Source organism: Hyperolius riggenbachi, chromosome 2 (genome assembly GCF_040937935.1).
Source record: "Hyperolius riggenbachi isolate aHypRig1 chromosome 2, aHypRig1.pri, whole genome shotgun sequence".
NCBI classification, from domain to species: Eukaryota; Metazoa; Chordata; class Amphibia; order Anura; family Hyperoliidae; genus Hyperolius; species Hyperolius riggenbachi.
The window spans coordinates 51,410,097-51,432,678 of NC_090647.1; the positions used below are offsets into that span (position 1 = coordinate 51,410,097).

Here is a 22,582-nt window from a genome sequence, read left to right on the forward strand (position 1 = left end):
GTGGTTTTAAGATTAAGCATCAAGAAGTGGGGTTGTTGTAACGCTAGAGGTAGGGAAGGGGGGTTTTAAGGTTAGGTGTCAGGAAGGGGGGTTTTAGGGTTAGGGTCCTTTTACACGTAATGCGTTGGTAAGCGTTAGTGTGCATTAGTACACGTTGCTACGCATTTTTTCCATAGCAGTGCATTGTGAAAAAGCTTTCGGTTAAAACGCGTTAAGTGTGAACTGAGCCATAGGAAAACATGGGCATTACTTTGAAAATCAGTTTTCTTTCGGTTATAACTGAGAGCAACTGATTCAAGAACCACTATCGCGAAAATCCTAAAATTTAAAATACTTATTAACCTGCTGGGCGGTCTGGACGAGCTCAGCTCGTCTAGTACCGCCGGAGCCTGCCGCTCAGGCCCTGCTGGGCCGATTCGGCTCAAGTAAAAAGCAGCACACGCAGCCGGCACTTTGCCAGCCGCGTGTGCTGCCTGATTGCCGCCGCTCTGCGGCGATCCGCCGCGAGCAGCGGCGAAAGAGGGTCCCCCCAGCCGCCTGAGCCCAGCGTAGCCGGAACAAAAAGTTCCGGCCAGCGCTAAGGGCTGGATCGGAGGCGGCTGACGTCAGGACGTCGGCTGACGTCCATGACGTCACTCCGCTCGTCGCTATGGCGACGAGGGAAGCAAAACAAGGAAGACCGCTCATTGCGGCCTTCCTTGTTTATTCTGGGCGCCGGAGGCGATCGGAAGAACGCCTCCGGAGCGCCCTCTAGTGGGCTTTCATGCAGCCAACTTTCAGTTGGCTGCATGAAATAGTTTTTTTTTTATTAAAAAAAAACCCTCCCGCAGCCTCCCTGGCGATCTTATCAGAACGCCAGGCAGGTTAACACATCCAAATAAGAAGTATGTTTCTTCCAGAGTAAAATTATATCACACTACCGAATAAATTGTACAGATAAATAAACAGTAAAACACTTTGCCTTCAGAGGCCTGACCGTTTATGTACACAAACAAAGGAGATTAACCACTTCAGGATTCTGCGTACGCATAAGTACGCCCCTGAATCCTGAAGTGGTTTCCATGGAAACCGTTCCATGTCAGTTCACGGAGGGTGTCTCCGTGAACACCCTGCGAGCCTCCGATCGTGGCTCGCAGGGTAAATGTAAACACTGTTTACATACATACGGCGCTGCTGCGCAGCAGCGCCGTAGAGGCTGAAGCCTATCTGAGGCTGCGCAGGACGGAAATCCGTCCTGCGCCGCTCAGAGGGGGAGGGAGAGAGAGGGAAGGGGAAGGAGGCCAGAAAGCACTGCGGAGGGGGGCTTTGAAGAGCCCTCCCGCAATCGCAAACAGCCGGCGGCGATCAGCCCCCCCCCCCCCCCCCCCCAGCAGGACATCCCCCTAGTGGGGAAAAAAGGGGGGAAGTCTGATCGCCCTGGCTGCTATCTGATCTGTGCTGCGGGCTGGAGAGCCCCCGCAGCACAGATCAGCAAAACCACCCGAAACCCGGAAGTGGGTAAATTAGCCCTTTTCCCCCTGTATTACTCCATATACAAGCTGTCTGCTTGCTCTGTTATCATCAGGAGGGGTTTACTTCACAATACATGTAGACGAATGCAACAGTCATTTGGTTCGCATAAATATGCAGCTCAATGTTCCATCAATTATCTGCAACACTATAGCGAGGGTCTTTGCTGATCCCTCCCAACAATTTGTATGGGGTGTAGCTATCTCGCATATGTTTGCATCAAAAATATCCTGATGGGCAGTGTGCTTGACCAAAAGAAGCCGTTTTTCTTGACTGTTTACATATATAGAACACCTGCCCACTAGGGGAGGTATACCATGTATAGGGGTCAGGTATTAATACATCTTCATAGAAGGTAGCTGGGTATTACCATGAACCGAGAGTGTGTAGGCGAGACATAGGAGTACAAATGGGGTGCCACTCAACGATCGTTTCGCCCCTGAAGCGGAGCGTCGTCAGGAATACATATAGTGCACAACATATTTACAATATATTTACAATAGTCATCCCCCCACCATCCAACATAAATTCCCCCAGCATACAGCCCAAGACAGAGCTCCCTTCCAGAGTAAAATGAGCCATACATTACTTATCTCCCATGTTGCTGTCACTTACAGTAGGAAGTTTAAATTTGACAGAACCGACAGGTTTTAAACTAGCACATCTCCTCATGAGGGGTTCTCAGGGTTTTCTTTATTTTCAAAAGCACTTAGTGAATGGCAGTTGCTCTGTCCAACTGCCAAAAAAGTGTACAACAAGCAGGGAGGATGGCCAGCATCTTTGTATAAATTATTTTCAGGGGAGTCTTTATAAACCAGAAAGGCCATGCTGAGAATCCCCCATGAAGAGATGGAACAAAACCTGTCAGATTTCTACCTACTGTAAGCGACAGCAACATAGGAGAAAAGTAATTTATGGATCATTTCACTCTGGAAGTAACATACTTCTTATTTATGTGTTTACATGTATCTAAAATGTTACCATTTTTCGCGATAGTGGTCCTTTAAGTGTAAAAGGGTCCTTAGGCGTCAGGAAGGTGGGTTTTAAAGAGAATCTGTACTCTAAAATTCTTACAATAAAAAATACCATTCTATTCATTATGTTCTCCTGGGCCCCTCTGTGCTGTTTCTGCCACTCCCTGCTGCAATCCTGGCTTGTAATTGCCAGTTTTAGGCAGTGTTTACAAACAAAAGACAGAGCAAGTGATAGGCTGAGAGGAGCTCAGTGTGTGAGTCATACAGAGTGTGCAGGGGGCATGGAGAGGGTGTGTATAGCTTCTATCCTATCACAAGCAGCACAGCACATTCCAGCTTGACTGCCTCAGCCCGACAGATCCGACAGAGGAGAGAAGATTAGATCATGTAACTGAGATAATACAGCCACTGTGCAAATATGAAAGGCTGCAGTTAGACAGAGCACATTCAAACAGGTATAGGAACTTATAGGATAGAAGAAATAAGGATGAAAATTTTGTTACAGAGTCTCTTTAAAGCGGATCCGAGATGAAAAACTAAACATAACAAGTGACTTGTCTATATATCTTATCTAAAGTTTAGATAGTTTACACAGCAAATCTATCTTCAAACAGCTTCAACAGTATATTAATATTTTTTACTGTGATACAATGGGAGCAGACATGTTTTCTGCTTGTCACTATTACACAATTACACACACAGGCAAGCTTATCTGTATCTAGGCATGCTAATCTGCATATTCTGTGAAAACTCCACTCTTATCTCCTCCATTACACAGGCAACTGATCTGTATCTGCACTGCAGCTCTCAGATTGTAAAAACTCTGCCTCTGAAATCTATAGCTAGTAACACCTTTTTCACCTGCCCAGACTGAAATCCCACAATCCCTTGCAAGCGCCAAGGCACTCTGGGGAAGCTGTGGGTGTGGCTTGTTTAGTTTATTGAAAATTAGGGTATTAAAACAAAACAAAAACTTATTTGGCTTGAGGAATGCCCTATAAACAATAGGAAAGGAACACAATTATGCAATGAGTAAAAGTTCATCTCGGATCCACTTTAAAGAGGAACTGTAACGCCAAAACGGCCCCTGGGGGGTACTCACCTCGGGTGGGGGAAGCCTCAGGATCCTAATGAGGCTTCCCACGCCGTCCTGCGTCCCTCGGGGGTCTCGCTGTAGCCCTCCGTGCAGTCCGGGCAGCGGTGACGTCATTATTTACCTTCCTGGCTCCTGCGCAGGCGCTCTGATGCCTCTCGGCGCCGAAGTAGGCGGAAATACCCGATCGCCGTCGGGTCTGCTCTACTGCGCAGGCGCAAGTTTCCGGCGCCTGCGCAGTAGAGCGGACCCGACGGAGATCGGGTATTTCCGTCTATTTCCGTGCCGAAAGTCGCCACAGCGCCCCCGCTGGAGCCAGCAAAGGTAAATATTGAAATGACAGTCGGCACAGTCGCCGGCTGTTCGGAGGGCTGCGGCGAGACCCCCGTGGGACAGAGGACGGCGTGGGAAGCCTCATTAGGATCCGGAGGCTTCCCCCACCCGAGGTGAGTACCCCCCAGGGGAGGTTTTTGTTGTTACAGAGTCTCTTTAAGGTTAGGTGTCAGGAAAGGAGGTTTTCGGGATAGGCGTCAGGAAAGGGACTGTCCATGATGATGATGATGATTATTATTATTATTATTGATTTAAAAGACGCCAATACACTTATGGCCCATACTCACGAGGGACTTTTGTCGCCTCAACACGCGGCGCGCGCGTGTTGCGGCGACAGGTCGCCCGTGAGTATGGGCCGTCGCACGCGCGCGCGCCCCCGAACTGTCGCCCGTCGCTATGTCGCCATGCGATTGAAACTTTCAATCGCATGGCGACAGTCGCCGCTGGCCCCCCCGCCGCAACTGTCGCTAGTCCGCGTGAGTACGCGGACTAGCGACAGCAACCTCCATTGAGGTTCACAGACCTTCCGGTGAGCTTCCGGCGGGGGGAGGAGGAACGTCAGCAACAGCTTCCGCCTTGCCGCTGGTCCCTCTTCCGCATGTGTACGCGGAGGGACCTGGCGAGAAGCTGTCGCCGGCCTGTCGCCCATACGCTCACGTGTGCTGGCGACAGGCGAGTTTTGCAGCCCGTGAGTACGGGCCATAATTCCGTTGCTGTCAGTCCATTGGCTGCCAGTCACTTGGGGAGCATGCTCTGCATCAGGCCATTTAGGCCCCTTTTACAACAATGTGTTTTAATGCATTGTGATGCGTAGCCTGCCAGCATGTTTGTTTGTTTTTTTTATACATTTATTTGTTGGGGTTTTTTTTTATTAAATTTTACTTTTTTTTCCCCTCTCCCTCCCACCGCAATCGGCTATCATAGACATCAGTCTATGAGAGCCGATTGTGCCTCCCCAGGGGACAGCCGAGTGACACGGCTGTCCCCAGTACATCGCTGCCGTAGATCACAGTGCTGTACAATGTAAACTGTCTCCTTGTGGCGATCCCTGGGCCCACGCGATTCCCTGCAACTTGACGTCAATTGTCATTAGGCAGCCCTGGGGCTGCCGCTGCGTTCACGCCAATTAGTGTGACGTGGCCTTTAAGAGGTTGATGCATTTTACATTTCCATAGCAGCGCACTGTTAAAAAGCTTCAGTTTTTCAGCGTATTGTGTGAAAGAGGCCATAGGGAAAGATGGACACTGGACTGCACATCAGTTTTTCTTTCAGTTACAACTGGCAGCATACCTCCCAACTTTTGGAGATCAGAAAGAGGGACACTTAAGCCACACCCCTTCCACACCTATAACCCCCCCAGTCACCCTTACTATAAAAATTGCATAAGAAAATCATGTTGTTTTATAATTCAAACCACACTGGTCCTTTCTATCCTGGTCCATTTTGCTTCATATTAACATTTGAAAATAAGAAATACCGTATATCAATTTAAAGGATGGGAACAAAGTTTAGAGCCAATTAAATACATTTTTGCAGTAGAAAAATACATATATTTACATAGACACATGAGGAAGAAAGGCAGGGGTTCCCAGTGGTGTAGCAGAGAAGCTGTGGGCCCGGTGCAGGTTTTACATTGGGGCCCCCCCAAGCACTCCATACATAACAATTTATACTGCACACCAACACCTAACAAGGACAACCACAGTGCCAGAGGTGCAAGAAGGGGATGGGGAACAGTTTGTTAATGATTAATACTATTCAAAGCATCTACAGAAATGAATATTATCAGCACAGCACCAATAAATAGCCAATACTGTGGTTGAGGGTGGGCCCCTTTGGCCCAAGGGCCCCGATGCGGTTGCAAAATCTGCACCCGCTATTTCTACGCCACTGGGGTTCCTAAAGAGGGACTGTCCCCCAAAAGAGGGACAGTTGGGAGCCATGCTGGCAGCAACCGAAGAAATCGTAATCGATAGTGCTTGCCTGCAGAATCCATCCAGGGCGGGGTTGTGAGGCGGCCAAGCTTGCTGTCAGTATTGCTGTAATGAATAGACTATGGAGTCATCTTTATCCTCTTTAAAAAAAAAAAGAAAAAGTTGCCTGCCTGTGTGCCATACTGATTTCTGGCTTAAGTCATTTCTAGGTCACACACCTGCAGCGCACCTGCAGCAAGTGGGTCAGAGCGGAATCCAAATGCCTGATCTGCCTACGTGTTCTGGGCCAGAGCCTCAAAGATTAGAGGCGGGGGAAGGCAGGCAGCATTTTAAAGAACAAAAAAAAAAATAAAGAAATTGCAGCTTCCTATTCAAGTCTCTCCAGGCAAAAAAAAAAAAAGATAAAAATAAAGACTTACAAAAAGCTAGCAAATAACAAAGAGACTCTGAAACATTTTTTTTTTTACTATATTTACCATTTACTTAGCTTCAGAAGTCTCATCAGCGGTAAACCGCTGCATCCCCGCCAAAAAACGAGGGGCAAACATCCACGACCAACTTAGTCTTGGATTGTGCTGGCCTGAGAGGCAGATCTATGAGCTGTAGCTCTGCCTCTCCTGCCGCCAATCGCTGCACGGATCGCCGCCTCTCCCCGCCCCTCTCTGTGAAGGAAGAGTGAGAGGGGCGGGGAGAGGCGGCGATCCGCCGCGATTGACATCAGTAGAGGCAGAGCTACAGCAGAGAGCTCTGCCCCTTCCAGGAAGCGCCGGCCAGATTCTCTGGGGGGTCTGCAGCCCTCGTTTTTCGGCGGTTTTAACCGCTAATGAGAGTACTGAAGCTAATTAAAAGGTAAATATAGCAAAACATTTTCTCTTCAGACTCTCTTTAATTTTCACCCTAACAACAAGGCTATATGACCCGCAGTGCTGACGTATTTATCCTAATGGACTAATAAGCTTTCCCTTGCAGTCTCCTGGTCCTGACATCCAAACTTTGACTCACCCCTGCGGTCTGCACAACCTCAATCCCTTCAACTCAGCAATAGTGGGGTTGGTTGAAAGGCAGCTCAGCAATGGCACCTCCCAGTTCCTGAATGGTAGAGCTGATGAGTGGTAATTCAGCCATAGTTCCTCCTATTTCCTGAATGGTAGGGGTGGGGAGTGGCAGCTTAGCCATAGTCCCTCCTAGTTTCTGGGTGGGAAGGGTTGTGAGTGGCAGTTCAGCCATAGCCCCTCCCAGTTCCTAAATGGTAGGAGTGGTGAATGGCAGTTCAGCCATAGCTCCACCTAGTTCCTGAATGGTAGGAGTGGTGAATGGCAGCTCAGTCATAGCCCCTCCTAGTTTCTGAATGGTAGAGGTGGTAAGTGACAGCTCAGCCATAGCCACTCCTAGTTCCTGAATAGCAGAGGTGGTAAGTGGCAGTTCAGCCGTAGCCCCTCCTAGTTCCTCAATGGTAGGGGTGGTGAGTTTCAGTTCAGCCATAGCTCCGCCCAGTTCCTGAATGGTAGGAGTGGTGAATGGCAGCTCAGCCATAGCCTCCTTCTAGTTGCTGAATGTTAGAGGTGGTAAATGTCAGTTCAGCCATAGCCCCACCCAGTTCCTGAATGGTAGGAGTGATGAATAGCAGCTCAGCCATAGCCCCTGGCACCTCCCAGTTCCTGAATGGTAGATGTGGAGAGTGGCAGCTTAGCCATAGTCCCTCCTAGTTCCTGGGTGGGAAGGGTGGTGAGTGGCAGTTCAGCCATAGCCCCTCCTAGTTCCTGAATGGTAGGAGTGGTGAATGGCAGTTCAGCCATAGCTCCGCCCAGTTCCTGAATGGTAGGAGTGGTGAATGGCAGCTCAGCCATATCCCCTCCTAGTTCCTGAATGGTAGAGGTGGTAAGTGGCAGTTCAGCCATAGTCCCTCCTAGTTCCTCAATGGTAGGGGTGGTGTGTGGCAGTTCAGCCATAGCTCCGCCCAGTTCCTGAATGGTAGGAGTGGTGAATGGCAGCTCAGCCATAGCCTCCTTCTAGTTGCTGAATGTTAGAGGTGGTAAGTGTCAGTTCAGCCATAGCCCCACCCAGTTCCTGAATGGTAGAAATGATGAATAGCAGCCATAGCCATAGCCCCTGGCACCTCCCAGTTCCTGAATGGTAGAGCTGGTGAGTGGTAATTCAGTCATAGTCCCTCCTAGTTCCTGAATGGTAGGGGTGGGGAGGGACAGCTTAGCCTTAGTCCCTCCTAGTTTCTGGGTGGGAAGGGTGGTGAGTGGCAGTTCAGCCATAGCCCCACCCAGTTCCTGAATGGTAGGAGTGATGAATGGAAGCTCAGCCATAGACTCTCCTAGTTGCTGAATGGTAGAGGTGGTAAGTGTCAGTTCAGCCATAGCCCCTCCTAGTTCCTGAATGGTAGATGTGGTGAGTGGCAGCTTAGCCACAGTCCCTCCTAGTTCCTGCATGGGAAGGGTGGTGAGTGGCAGTTCAGCCATAGCCCCTCCTAGTTCCTGAATGGTAGATGTTGAGAGAGGCAGCTTTCTGTTGACCTTGCTGTCAGTTACAACTGATGTGCAAGGTATTGTCCATATTTCTCTATGGCTCATGTGGGCAATATTTCAGTTTAACAGTGTGCTGACCCAGAAGCTGTTACATTTTTAAAATGGAGGGCGGAAAATTCCATCAATCACAGTTGACAAACAGGACGCAGGAGAGGAGAAGGAGATTGATGAGTAGACTACACGGGAGGCGAGTATAAATGTGTATGTTTATTTTGACTTTTAATTTTCAGTTCAGGTTTGCTTTAAAATTGAATAGCCAGAATAACAAGGATATAAGTGGTGCAATACTAACCTCGTTTTTGTACCGCGCCACATTTAGTGCAATATAATCATTGCTGTAGTGAGTGGAAAAGTTGACAGCATTGATCACATGGGCTCCAACATGTATAGCTGCAAAGAAACAAGAAGAGATATCACTACTGACATTACTTCAGTACCACAATAACATGCTGAACAGGTATAAATGGACTTGTAAAATTACTTTAGAGACTCTGAACTCTGATGTTCTCTCCATGGAGCTCTTGGCTGTCCCTAGTGGAGATAATCAATAACATGCTAATTTTCTGACCTAGCTGAAAGTGTATTCCATATAAAATCCCACTTGCAGGTGAGCCAATCAAAGTCAGCAGCTATTGGATTGGTCCAGTTTTAAGATGTACAATATGTAAAAGGGACCATAACCAAGGATTGAACTTCATCCCAATCAATAGCTGATACCCCCTTTCCCATGAGAAATATTTACCTTTTCTCTGACAGATCATCAGGGACGTCTGTATGGCTGATATTGTGGTGAAACCCCTCCCACAGTGTGATGTCAGCAACAAGGTACAGATATCACACTGTGGGAGCCTTGTTGCATTGTGGGAAATAACAGCTGTTTCCAACTGCCAAAATAGCAGCATCCCCTTCCACAGAGATCACCTGCCACAGTGTCATGTGAATGACGGTTTGTGCAGTGGGATAGGGGCGGAGCATTGCACTAGCCAGGTATAAAACAGATATAAAGGATCTTCTGTTAATATCTTGGAACCTGATACCACAGGATAGGTGTCGGGATCCTGTGCGCTATGCAGAGCTGTTTTGTAGCACGAGAAGGATGTTCACAATATACAGTGGACAGGTGGTTATAAAGTCTTGGCTAACCAACCCAAATAGATCAATCCCATTATTGTATGAGGAATCCTCAGATGAACTGAGGAACAATCCCAATTTCCTATCCCCGGATAGTGCTGTGTTGCTGTAACATCTGTGAACACTTACGCTTATTACATATGGAGGCTCAGCTGGTGACACAAACCAACAGGAGGCTTAAGGCCCATACACACGGCATAGATTTGTCTGTAGTTGTGAGGCAGACAAGAGACAACAGCGTATTTTTGGCAGCGACAATTAGAGTTTGTGGCAGTTGTACACATGTGACAACAGAAAGAGTGAAGACACGAGGGAAGCTGTCTGCCACAGACTACGTATAGTATTAGTACTATGGTAGCGACTCTGCTATCTGTAGGCGAAGACTTTCGCACACACGACAGGACACCAACAGACTAAGGGACGGTTCATGAGACAAAAGTCACAAGAGCTTCACCAGTTGAATCGCTCAAACATGGCTGTGTCTGCAGACAGTCTGCTGACATTCTTTGTCGATTGCCGTGTCCACACAATCGGTCGCACGAACCGTCGCTCAACACATGTCTGTATAGACATTTGTACGCCATGTGTATGGGCCTTTAACTACACAACGACTGCGTCACGCCGATGGGCGTGATCGCGCTGGCAGCCCCAGGACCGCCTAACGCCAATTGGCGTCAAGTCCTGGGGCGGGGTTTAGCAGGAGATCGCGTGCGCCGATGCTCCACTCCGTCATCAGTCTCCCATCGGCGATTGCCGCTAGGAGACTGTTAGAAACAGAAACCACCGTTTAATAACACTGTACAGCGCTGTACTGGGGACAGCCGCGTGACATGGCTGTCCCCTCTGGAGTCACAGAGAGCGATCGGCTCTCATAGGCTGATGTCTATGAGAGCCGATCACTGTGATTGGCTGGCGAGGGGGAGGGAGGAAAACAAAAATAAAAGAAAAATGGGTACATTTATTTTTAAAAAAAGGAAATAAATATTTATAAATAAATAAATAAACAAACATCTCAGGAGGGATCAGAGCCCACCAACAGAAATCTCTGTTGGTGGGCAGAAAGGGGGGAGGGGAATCACTTCTGTGCTGAGTTGTACGGCCCTGCAGCTTGGCCTTAAAGCTAAAGTGGCCTAATTGATAAAAAAAATAGCCTGGTCACTAGGGGGTGTAAGCCTACGGTCCTCAAGTGGTTAAAGGCTTGATGTTGCATAGAGGGAGTGCATTGACTATGAGATACAACAGGCAGGAAAATCGAGGCCTGTGAGAAAGGATAGGTCTGCACTATGTACTGTCACCAGCCACCCGGGTCACATGACTTCACTGTCTGCAGATAAATGACTTCAGTATCAACTGCTAGATAATGACTTATTGTGGCTCTCCCATCTGCTGTGGACGTATAGCCAGGCGGTGACATCATCCGCAATCTGCAGGAAGTATTGACTCAGGGAAAAAAACAAAACGCTAGAGCTCCAGGCAATAATATCACACACTATTTGTCCCTTCTGCTGATAGTGAATCGCTCTGTCTGTTTGGATCGCATTCGCCCCAGCGGTAGAGGCGGTGGATCCTTCTGTACTCTGCCTTGGAGTGTAAGCCAGAGCAGCGGTTGCTACTGGTTGCTCCATCTGTCTGTCTGTCTGGATCGCATTTGCCCTAGCGGTAGAGGCGGTGGATCCTTCTGACCTATGTTCCTGGAGTGTGGGCCAGAGCTTTTGTCTGGTGTGAACGCTTGCTGTTGTCTGGTGTTAGGCAACCGATTAGCAAAGCATTCTCGCCATCTGTTTGTCTTTTTGTTCTGTGTTTAATAGTTAGTTAGGGTTGGTACGCTTTGTCGCTGTTGCGCTTAACGCGCGGTGACCGTGCCTTGAACGCGCTTTGACGCTATTGCGCTTAACGTGTGGTGACCGCGTTTAGCTAGTCCTGTCAGTAGAGTTGAGCTGAAATTTTCGTAATTTCGCATTACTAAAATTACGCATGCGAAATTTGCGATTACGATGCGAAATTACAGTAGCGTAATTGCCATTAAAATCGTAATTGAAAATACCGTAAGCGTAATTTTCAACGCGTAATTTCGCGTTTCGTTCATGCCGTAATTTCGCATTAAACGCTACCGTTATTTCGCGTTAAACCGTAACGCTCCGTATAATATAAAAAAGCCGCCGACTTTAAGGGTTAATAGCAAAGCCCCCTTAAATGCTAAGAGCCTCAAATTTGGAGAATATATTAAGGAGATCAGGAGGAATAAGAGGAAACATTTTTTTTTCAAAAAGACCTTATAGTTTTTGAGAAAATCGATGTTAAAGTTTCAAAGGAAAAATGTAAACATTTAAAAACCCGCCGACTTTAACGGTTAATAGCAAAGCCTGCTTAAAGTTTAGGAACACCAAATTCCCAGGGTATATTAAGGGGATCAGTGGGAATAAGAGGGAAATTTTTTTTTTCAAAAAGACCTTATAGTTTTTGAGAAAATCGATTTTTAAGTTTCAAGGGCGAAAATGTCTTTTAAATGCAGAAAATGTCAGTTTTTTTTGCACAGGTAACAATAGTGTATTATTTTCATAGATTCCCCCAAGTGGGAAGAGTTTTACTTACTTCGTTCTGAGTGTGGGAAACATTAAAAAAAAACGACGTGGGGTCCCCCCTCCCAGACCTCTTTAACCCCTTGTCCCCCATGCAGGCTGGGATAGCCAGAATGCGGAGCACCGGCCGCGTGGGGCTCCGCACCCTGACTATACCAGCCCGCATGGTCCATGGATTGGGGGGTCTCGGAAGGGGAGGGAAAGCCAAGCTTTCCCCTCCCCCTCCGAGCCCTTGTCCAATCCAAGGACAAGGGGCTCTTCTCCACCTCCGATGGGCGGTGGAGGTGGAGGCCGCGATTTCCTGGGGGGGAGGTTCATGGTGGAATCTGGGAGTCCCCTTTAAAAAGGGGTCCCCCAGATGCCCACCCCCCCTCCCAGGAGAAATGAGTATAGAGGTACTTGTACCCCTTACCCATTTCCTTTAAGAGTTAAAAGTAAATAAACACACAAACACTTAGAAAAAGTATTTTAATTGAACAAAAAACATAACCACGAATAAAGTCCTTTAATATTCTTAATTAACCATTAATACTTACCTGTCCCTTTAAATAAATGATCCCTCGAAATAGCCTCGGAAATGTTCTATCAGTTACAATGTAACAACTTTGTTACATTGTAACTACGACGCACCCGACGTCACTCGCCGCCGCCGCATACGCGTCTGCGCTGCACACATTCCCGACAGAGCTCTGAGCTATATAGCTCAGAGCTCTGAGAAGCATCTTTGTATTTAGGCTCCAAGGAGCCCCATTGGTCCTTAGCAGACCAATGGGGTTCCTTCAAATCAAAAGGAACCCCATTGGTCTGCTAAGGACCAATGGGGCTCCTTGGAGCCCAAATACAAAGATGCTTAGAGAGCTCTGAGCTAATATAGCTCAGAGCTCTGTCGGGTCCGTGCAGGAGGCTAAGTCCCCGCAGCTCCCGCTGTCCTCCCCGCCCACATCTGTCACCCACATGTCACCCACATGTGAGTGACATGTGGGTGACATGTGGGAGAGGCGGGGAGGGCAGCGGGAGCCGGCGGGGACTTAGCGTCCTGCACGGACCCGACAGAGCTCTGAGCTATATAGCTCAGAGCTCTCTAAGCATCTTTGTATTTGGGCTCCAAGGAGCCCCATTGGTCCTTAGCAGACCAATGGGGTTCCTTTTGATTTGAAGGAACCCCATTGGTCTGCTAAGGACCAATGGGGCTCCTTGGAGCCTAAATACAAAGATGCTTCTCAGAGCTCTGAGCTATATAGCTCAGAGCTCTGTCGGGAATGTGTGCAGCGCAGACGCGTATGCGGCGGCGGCGAGTGACGTAGGGTGCGGCGTAGTTACAATGTAACAAAGTTGTTACATTGTAATAACTTTGTTACATTGTAACTGATAGAACATTTCCGAGGCTATTTCGAGGGATCATTTATTTAAAGGGACAGGTAAATATTAATGGTTAATTAAGAATATTAAAGGACTTTTTTCGTGGTTATGTTTTTTGTTCAATTAAAATACTTTTTCTAAGTGTTTGTGTGTTTATTTACTTTTAACTCTTAAAGGAAATGGGTAAGGGGTACAAGTACCTCTATACTCATTTCTCCTGGGAGGGGGGGTGGGCATCTGGGGGACCCCTTTTTAAAGGGGACTCCCAGATTCCACCATGAACCTCCCCCCCAGGAAATCGCGGCCTCCACCTCCACCGCCCATCGGAGGTGGAGAAGAGCCCCTTGTCCTTGGATTGGACAAGGGCTCGGAGGGGGAGGGGAAAGCTTGGCTGCCCCTCCCCTTCCGAGACCCCCCAATCCATGGACCATGCAGGCTGGTATAGTCAGGGTGCGGAGCCCCACGCGGCCGGTGCTCCGCATTCTGGCTATCCCAGCCTGCATGGGGGACAAGGGGTTAAAGAGGTCTGGGAGGAGGGACCCCACGTCGTTTTTTTTTTTAATATTTCCCAAACTCAGAACGAAGTAAGTAAAACTCTTCCCACTTGGGGGAATCTATGAAAATAATACACTATTGTTACCTGTGCAAAAAAAACTGACATTTTCTGCATTTAAAAGACATTTTCACCCTTGAAACTTAAAAATCGATTTTCTCAAAAACTATAAGGTCTTTTTGAAAAAAAAAAAATTTCCTCTTATTCCCACTGATCCCCTTAATATACCCTGGGAATTTGGTGTTCCTAAACTTTAAGCAGGCTTTGCTATTAACCGTTAAAGTCGGCGGGTTTTTAAATGTTTACATTTTTCCTTTGAAACTTTAACATCGATTTTCTCAAAAACTATAAGGTCTTTTTGAAAAAAAAATGTTTCCTCTTATTCCTCCTGATCTCCTTAATATATTCTCCAAATTTGAGGCTCTTAGCATTTAAGGGGGCTTTGCTATTAACCCTTAAAGTCGGCGGCTACCTAACATTGATACATGCGTCAACTTTTCCGCTTCGGGAGCATGACCATACGCATTAATTTCGTAATACCGGTTGCAATGCGAAAATTACGCGAAATCCTTCTTCATTACGATTATGTACTTACGGACATAAACGTAATTACACTAATTACGTGAAATTTCGCGAAATCGTAATTACTCCATTACGCTCATCTCTGCCTGTCAGTTCCTTCGTGTTGGATTGCAGTTTGCTATTTGGTTCTGTCTTTATTCATTCTATGATCTGTCTTTACTCAGTCTTGTATCTATGTTAGCAATTGCCATTCTTGTGATTGCTTTCTCACTTTGGTCTTCGCTTGTTGTATGTCAACCGTCGCCGGGTGGCGACTAGATTGGTGGACATACATACATTCTGTCTCTGTGCTCACTCTCTCTCGAGTGGTTATCTTGCCCTGTATTGCTTCACTTCGTGCAATCTCCATCTGGCATCTGTGGTTGTACAGAGACTGTGTTCCTCTGTACTCCACAGCTCCATCTGCCGGTTGGAATACCTCTCTACAGGTGCATTTGCATCAAAGCTGGGTTCCCTTATCCAAGCGCTTGTGGAGGGTTTCCGCAGTGTCAGCGTACATGTTGTGCGCTGACCACGGAGATAATTCCACAACCGTTACAATAACTGTATTGAAGCTGCTAATGAGTTAAAGAGGCACTGTAGCGGCATATCGCAGAAAGCAGTAAATTATTCAGGACATCGACTTTTAGCCTGCCTTTGCACTCGGCATAGCAATTTTCACACGCTTTTTTTCCACAAATGCAAAATGTATGAATTTTGGCATAGGATTCTATTTTCCCATTATGAGTGCAAAACTTCACAGTACGATTTTTAAAGCTATAACTTCCCGTCCCTCCCTTCTACTTCCTGTGGGTGCTCCAAAGGGGCGTACTGAGCACATGCTTGGGTTTTTTTTTGGAAGTGTTGGAAGTTTTGGAACTGCTTTCCTTCTTATTTATGTAAATTTTGTTATTCACATGTAAATGTTCAAATTTGAAATGCAAAAATTTGCATTTTCATTGCCTTGAATAGTACGTGATTCACCTGTCGTAGGCTGCTTTTAGGATGTGAAAAATTGCACAACAACACATGTCAAATACAATAAAAAAAAAAAAAAAACTTATAATATAATGAATTGTATGTTGTACAGATAAATAACAGAACATTAGCAGCAGTGAAAAGTCTCATATTTTTAATTTTAGTTATATAGATTTTTTTTTTAACAACTGCATCATACTGTCACAGTCACCGTTTTAAATCCACACTCTGTCTTTTAAGCTATAAAACAAAGCAAAAATAATGACCCTTAGAACGTTCCTGTATTAAAACTTTATTTTAAGCTGTCTCTCACTGTTTAAGTGCTTCAGAAAACAGGACTGTATTCCACCCAGTGGGTCCGATTAGTTCCTTTACATAGATAACAACTGAAGTTTTTTTTTAACTCTTTCTGTACTGGAAAACAATATAAGACTTTTTTCTTTGCTACTTATGTTTTATATGTTAGCTGTACTACAGATACAATTTATTATAAGGTTATTTTTCCTTCAGGTGTGTTAAAGTGAATGGAAACCACATTTTAAAAAAAATGAAGCAAATACTTACCTAAGGAGAGGGAAGGCTCTGGGTCGTATAGAGCCTTCCGTCTCCTCTCTCGGTGCTCTCTATCCTGTGCTGGCTCCTCCCTGTTTCAATCCCCCACCGAAAGGGTATGTGGAAGTCTCCGGGAGCCGTGTCCTCCCGAAGACGGGCGGCCCTGTACTGCACAGGCGTGAGCATGCAGGATAGCGTGCTTGTGCAGGCGCAGTACAGGGCCGCCCTTCTTCAGGAGCACTCGGGCTCCCTGAAGACCTCTGAAGCCTCCTTCGGCTGGGTAAAACAGTATTTGACTAAATTAGTCAAATACTGCTACCGGGCGAGCCAGCACCGGAACGAGGGGACCAGGAGAGGAGCCGGAAGGCTCTATAGGACCCAGAGCCTTCCCTCTCCTTGGGTAAGTATCTGTCTCATTTTTTTTAAATGCAGTTCCCATTCACTTTAAGTTAATAACATGGATGCATGTTCTAAAATGTGGTCACCGTTAATGAATGACTTAGGCAGACAATCACGATTTAAGACCCCCGCCTGCTAATATAAATAATTTTCTTTCTCTTCCCCTAAGCCTTTACAATTGGGTAATGCGAATCTCATCCTCAGTTAGACAATACTTGTTGACAGTCAAGTTTAAATATTTAATGTCTTAACAAAGGCTTTTATGACTGGAAAATACTCCATGCAACCAACATATGGCTGTGATTGTTCTTTCTTTTGTCTGCTAAATATCACGCTTTGGAATGTTATAATTACTCCTCCTGCATGAGGAATATGTCATTGCTATACTGAGACTACAGTAATGCTTTGCAATGAAATACTTCTGAATTGAAATACTATCATCCTTCATGCTGTCCCTCTTTCCTATCTCTAATGGAGATGGAGAGTGTGGTGTGTGTCAGGCACGGTCCCAGCTTAGGCTGCCTATGCTTGCCACCAGACCTTTTTATGGTAAGGAAAGGAGTCAGGAAGTGGTATAGAGGAAGTGGCCAGTGTAATGATCCGCTCAGCTGGCTGCACAGGCAGACAGCTGTTTGACCATTCCTTAAGTCTGAGGGCTGCAGGTCTCTGGAAAAGAGACCTGTCTTTAATTTGCAAGTTTTAGACTTGCTCTGTCACTGAGGAATCTGCATACACTTGTCATGCAAATTGCCTAGCCGCCTCTTTTGAAGGCTTGCAGCATAAATACCATGTTCTCCCAGGATCCTTTGCTGGTCATGATGGTTTGTTACTGCTAAAACACTCCTGGAATGTCAGCCTTGCTATTGTTTGCTAAAGATTATCTTAGAGTATTCCTGGGGACTGCACTAGGCATCCCTCTAGTGCAGTCAGGTTGTATTATTTGTAGTGCCTTGTCCTGTTTCTCTGCCTCGATTGTCTTGTCGCCAGCGGCGGTCGACAGGAAATCGTTCTGTCTGTCTGGGAGTGTAGGCCAGAGCTGCGGTTGCTGCTGGCTGCTCCATTTGTTTGTCTGTCTGGATTGCGTTCGCCCTAGTGGTAGGGGCAGTGCTTCCTTCTATATTCTGCCTGAGGGGTGCTAACCAGAGCAGCGGTTGCTACTGGTAGCCCCATTTGTTTGTCTGTCTGGATCGCATCCGCTCTAGCGGTAGCAGCGGTGGTTCCTTCTATATTCTGCCTTGTGGGGTGCTGGCCAGAGAAGCGGTTGCTACTGGTAGCCCCATCTGTCTGTCTGTCTTGTCTGGTACGAACGCTTGCTGTAGGCTCGGTGAGGTAACCGTTTAGCAAGCGTTCGCGTTCTCTATTTCGTGTTTGTGTACTCTATTTCGTGTTAGTTAGGGTGGCACGCTTATCACTGGGCGCCTAACGCGCGGTGATCGTGCTTAAACGTGTTCGCTGTTGCGAATGAGTGCGGTGTTCGCGTTTAGCTAGCGTTTGTTATTTTCTTTGATGTTCTTATTGTTGTTGCTTGCTGTGCCTTTTGCTACTCTCGTGCTCTGTCCTGCTCATTCTTGTGTCTGTTGGCAATCACCAGTCTGGCGATTGCATTCATGCTTTGTTTCTGCTGATGCGTGTTCACCGTCGCTGGGTGGCGACTAGATTGGTGGACACACATTCATTCTGTCCCTGTGCTCTTTCTTTATACTTGTGCTCGGTCTAGTTCAGTCTTGTGTCACTATTGGCAATCGCTACGCTTGCGTTCCCACTTCATTTCCGTTGTTGTGCGTTCACCGTCGCTGGGTGGCGACTAGATTGGTGGACACACGCACATTCTATCTCTGTGCTTACTCAGTCTTGTTTCCCTGTTGGCAATCGTTATCTCTTGCGATTGCGTTCTCACTTGGTTTCCCCTGTTGTGTGTTCATCGTCGCTGGGTGGCGACTAGATTGGTGGACACACATACATCCTGTCTCTGTGCTCTTTCTCTTTAAGGCTAACAGGGGAAGGGTATGGGGAAATTGTTCAGGGACGTAAGTAAATTGAGTGAGCATCACCTTTGCCAAATGTAGGCGGTGGTCCTGAACCTTATTTGTAAAAGCAAATCGGATTAACAGAGGGCTCCTTAGGACTCAACGGTATATGCAAAATTAGAAAACTTTATTGACTTATAGATAATCAGTATTGCGAGGCTACCTAAATGAATGCATACAGAGCTAAAAAAGCAACAGCGCTGTTGTCAGATAAAAACCAAACCAACATCCAAACCATACTGGCACGCTTCACACCAAACACCTCCAGATATTTACGGGGTACCCCATGAGTGGCAATATATGGCACTGACAAAAGTCCGCCTGCGGGGAAAACGGAATGAGAAAACAGCCTAGATATTGACACACGCTAGTGCATGTGCAGAATGTCCAATGTCCTCCAAATAGACGTGCATATGTCTCATTTGACTGGGCTGGCACATAAAAGACACAAGTTCACTGCGTGTGTGTACTCATACTCACGACCTCCGAATGTCCGTCGCAAGTTGGATGAGAATGGTAATCCGCCTGGCTATTTTGAATCAGCCGCGCAGGCAGGCTGCACCAATTGTAATCCACAAAGAGGGGCCCCTCTGGATGCAATCCGGTCCGGCGTGTGGACAAACTTCAACCGCTGGGAAACCGATCAAGCGCATCAGAAACGCAGCGAGCGTTCACCTCCACGTGACTAGTTAGCCGTCACAGTCCGTCCGCGGGTAGAGAAACTCTCCACCGGTCTAGAGTTGAGCAGCCAAGCTGCCCGGGAGGACGCCACGCCACACGCGCCAAGCCGGATTCTCCAGCGTGCCACCGCCTGGTGGGTCCGCGGTCAGAAGGTTGGATGAAGGCGACCAATCGCCGACTAGTTTCGCTTGACGTCAGCAAGCTTCATCAGGGCGGGGCTTGGAGATGTGAGCCGTCCTCTTATACGGAATCCTCGACTCCTCCTCTCCTAACGCAGCAATGCTGTATTTAAAACAAATGGAAGCTGCAGCCATCCAATCAGGGAAGGGGAAGTAGTGAATCTTTATTCATCTGCCCGTATATGAGCCTTCTATTCAAAGTGCATTTTTAATGTAGCAAGTTGAAATAAAGATCGAGCAGAATGGCTATAAACCCTATTCGCACACACCCCATGCAAACCCATCATTGACCTGATGCGGACACGTCGACACATGACAGCATTATATAATGCCCCATCTGTCTGTCTGTCTTGTCTGGTACGAACGCTTGCTGTAGGCTCGGTGAGGTAACCGTTTAGCAAGCGTTCGCGTTCTCTATTTCGTGTTTGTGTACTCTATTTCGTGTTAGTTAGGGTGGCCTGCTTATCACTGGGCGCCTAACGCGCGGTGATCGTGCTTAAACGTGTTCGCTGTTGCGAATGAGTGCGGTGTTCGCGTTTAGCTAGCGTTTGTTATTTTCTTTGATGTTCTTATTGTTGTTGCTTGCTGTGCCTTTTGCTACTCTCGTGCTCTGTCCTGCTCATTCTTGTGTCTGTTGGCAATCACCAGTCTGGCGATTGCATTCATGCTTTGTTTCTGCTGATGCGTGTTCACCGTCGCTGGGTGGCGACTAGATTGGTGGACACACATTCATTCTGTCCCTGTGCTCTTTCTTTATACTTGTGCTCGGTCTAGTTCAGTCTTGTGTCACTATTGGCAATCGCTACGCTTGCGTTCCCACTTCATTTCCGTTGTTGTGCGTTCACCGTCGCTGGGTGGCGACTAGATTGGTGGACACACGCACATTCTATCTCTGTGCTTACTCAGTCTTGTTTCCCTGTTGGCAATCGTTATCTCTTGCGATTGCGTTCTCACTTGGTTTCCCCTGTTGTGTGTTCATCGTTGCTGGGTGGCGACTAGATTGGTGGACACACATACATCCTGTCTCTGTGCTCTTTCTCTTTAAGGGCTATCTTGCCCTGCATTGCTTCCCCTCGTACAATTCCTATCTGGCATCTGTGGCAGTACAGAGGGGTTGTTCCTCTGTTCTCCACAGCTCCATGTGCCGGCAGGAATTCCCCTCTACAGGTGCATAGCACCATTGCTGGGTTCGCTCCGATTATACGCTTGTGGAGGATTTCCGCAGTGTCAGCGCGCATCCTGTGCCATGGAAATAATTACACAATCGTTACAGCCAGTAGCCGGTCCTTGGACAAACACCAGGCTCAAGGCCTCCACTAAGGTTGCCTAAAATATGGGCTTGTTCACACTGTGTGCGTTTTCGTTTTTTTTCTTAAGCACTGTCGATTTAAAAAAAAAAGTGCTTGTGCATTGTTGCTCTATGTGAGTGTTCTCACATGAGCGATGAGCTTTCTTTCTTGTGTGTGTGTGTGTGTGGTGTGTGTTGTGTGTGTGTGTGTGTTGTGTGTGTGTGTGTGGTGTGTGTGTGGTGTGTGTGTTGTGTGTTGTGGTGTGTGTGTGTGTGTGTGTGTGTGTGTGTGTGTGTGTGTGTGTGTGTGTGTGTGTGTGTGTGTGTGTGTGTGTGTGTGTGGTGTGTGTGTGTGTGTGGTGTGTGTGTGTGTGTGGGGGGGGGGGGTTGGTGTGTGTGTGTGTGGTGTGTATGTGTAGTGTGTGTGGGTGTGTGTTTTTGTGGTGCGTGTGTGGTGTGTGTGTGGTGTGTGTGTGTGTGTATGGTGTGTGTGTGTGAGTATGGTGTGTGTGTGTGTGTATGGTGTGTGTGTGTGTGTATGTGTGTGTGAGGTGTGTGTATGTGTGTGTGTGCGGTGTGTGTGTGTGTGTGTGTGTGTGGTGTGTATGTGTAGTGTGTGTGTGTGGGGTGTGTGTGTGTGTGGTGCGTGTGTGTGTGTGTGCGGGGGGGGGGTGGTGTGTGTGTGTGTGTGTGGTGTGTGGGGTGCGTGTGTGTGTTGTGTGTGTGTGTGTATGGTGTGTGCGCGTGTGTGTGTGTGTGGGGGGGGGGGGAGGGGTATCATGCAGACAAGTGTAGTCAGTATTCTAGTTTATGAGCTCAATCTGGCGCTTTAGGCCCCTTTTACACTTGCATTACAAGTGTGTGTTGTGTTACCCTGTTTTACTGCAAAGTAACACAACGCCAATGCAAGTCAATGGGACCTAGCACACTTACCAGTTTCTGATTCGCCGCTGAGCTGCAGCAAAGTCAACAGCACGTTACCGCAGGACTTCCGCCCTGGCAGAAATAATGTTAGTCATTGGGCGACGCCTATCTTTTAAAAAGGATGACGACGCAGTTGTGGCACGCATGCTCGGAACAACGGAAAGCACTGGGATCCCAGTGATGTACTTCCTGTCCAGCAGAAAGTACGTCACTGGACGAAGGGCGGCGAGGGGCGTGTGGGTGGGGGCGGTGCTATGCAAATGACCCTGTTGGCGCACTTTGCTGCAGAGTCATATGTTAGTCTACATAGTTAGATGTAGACTAACAGAGTTAGTTACATAGTTAGTTTGGTTGAAAAAAAGACATCCATCCATCAAGTCAAACCAGAAAAAAAAAAAAATTATTTTGCGGTGGGATATAGCAGGAGCATCGCAACCCCACGGCCACCGCAACCCAAAATTATGTTGTAAAGCCGGCCTAAAGGACACCCAAACTAAGACGGATAAGGAGTCTGTCATATTTTTTTTTCCTTTTAAGCAATACCAGTTCTCGGCCTTTTGGCTAAGATCAAGTGTAGTATCTGTTCTTGAGGTTTTTGGGGGGACCTGGAGGGATGGCACTGTGGCGGGTGTCCTTCCTGGTCGTAATTCCCAGGGGCTGATTAAATGGATCTATACCATGGTTGAAGCTGAATGGCTGAGGGCTTTGCTTAGGCGTACTGCCCCTGGAAGTGGCGCTCCAGGTGCACCTGAAAAAACCTGAGATGTGGCAGATCTCAGGCGGAAGTAGGGTGCTTTGGTCTGTACTGCCCATATGCATAGCCAACTAACGCAGCTCCCCGGCCTTTTGGCTAGGGAGAGTGCAGAATTTTTATCACTCCGGCCGCAAGGTCGGGGCCAGCTTGCTGGCACCGGGGACTTCGGTTCCCACCCGGCTCCCTCTCGGGGGAGCCACCCGGACCATGTGGACACGGTTGCCACATGGCCAGGCCCTT

The 22,582-nt window shown here is 47.5% G+C and overlaps 1 protein-coding gene and 1 pseudogene across 3 annotated transcripts in view; one reads left to right on the plus strand and one right to left on the minus strand.

Moving 5' to 3' along the window:
* NOX4 (NADPH oxidase 4) overlaps positions 1 to 22,582 on the minus strand; it is a 310,753-nt gene that overhangs the window by 225,042 nt on the left and 63,129 nt on the right. For all 3 annotated transcript variants that reach the window (XM_068266792.1, XM_068266790.1, XM_068266791.1), the window contains exon 5: positions 8,670 to 8,767. In XM_068266792.1, coding sequence (XP_068122893.1) covers positions 8,670 to 8,767 — 98 coding nt within the window. The remainder of the gene's footprint in view (positions 1 to 8,669; positions 8,768 to 22,582) is intronic.
* On the plus strand, positions 22,130 to 22,337 carry LOC137554814 (U2 spliceosomal RNA; annotated as a pseudogene).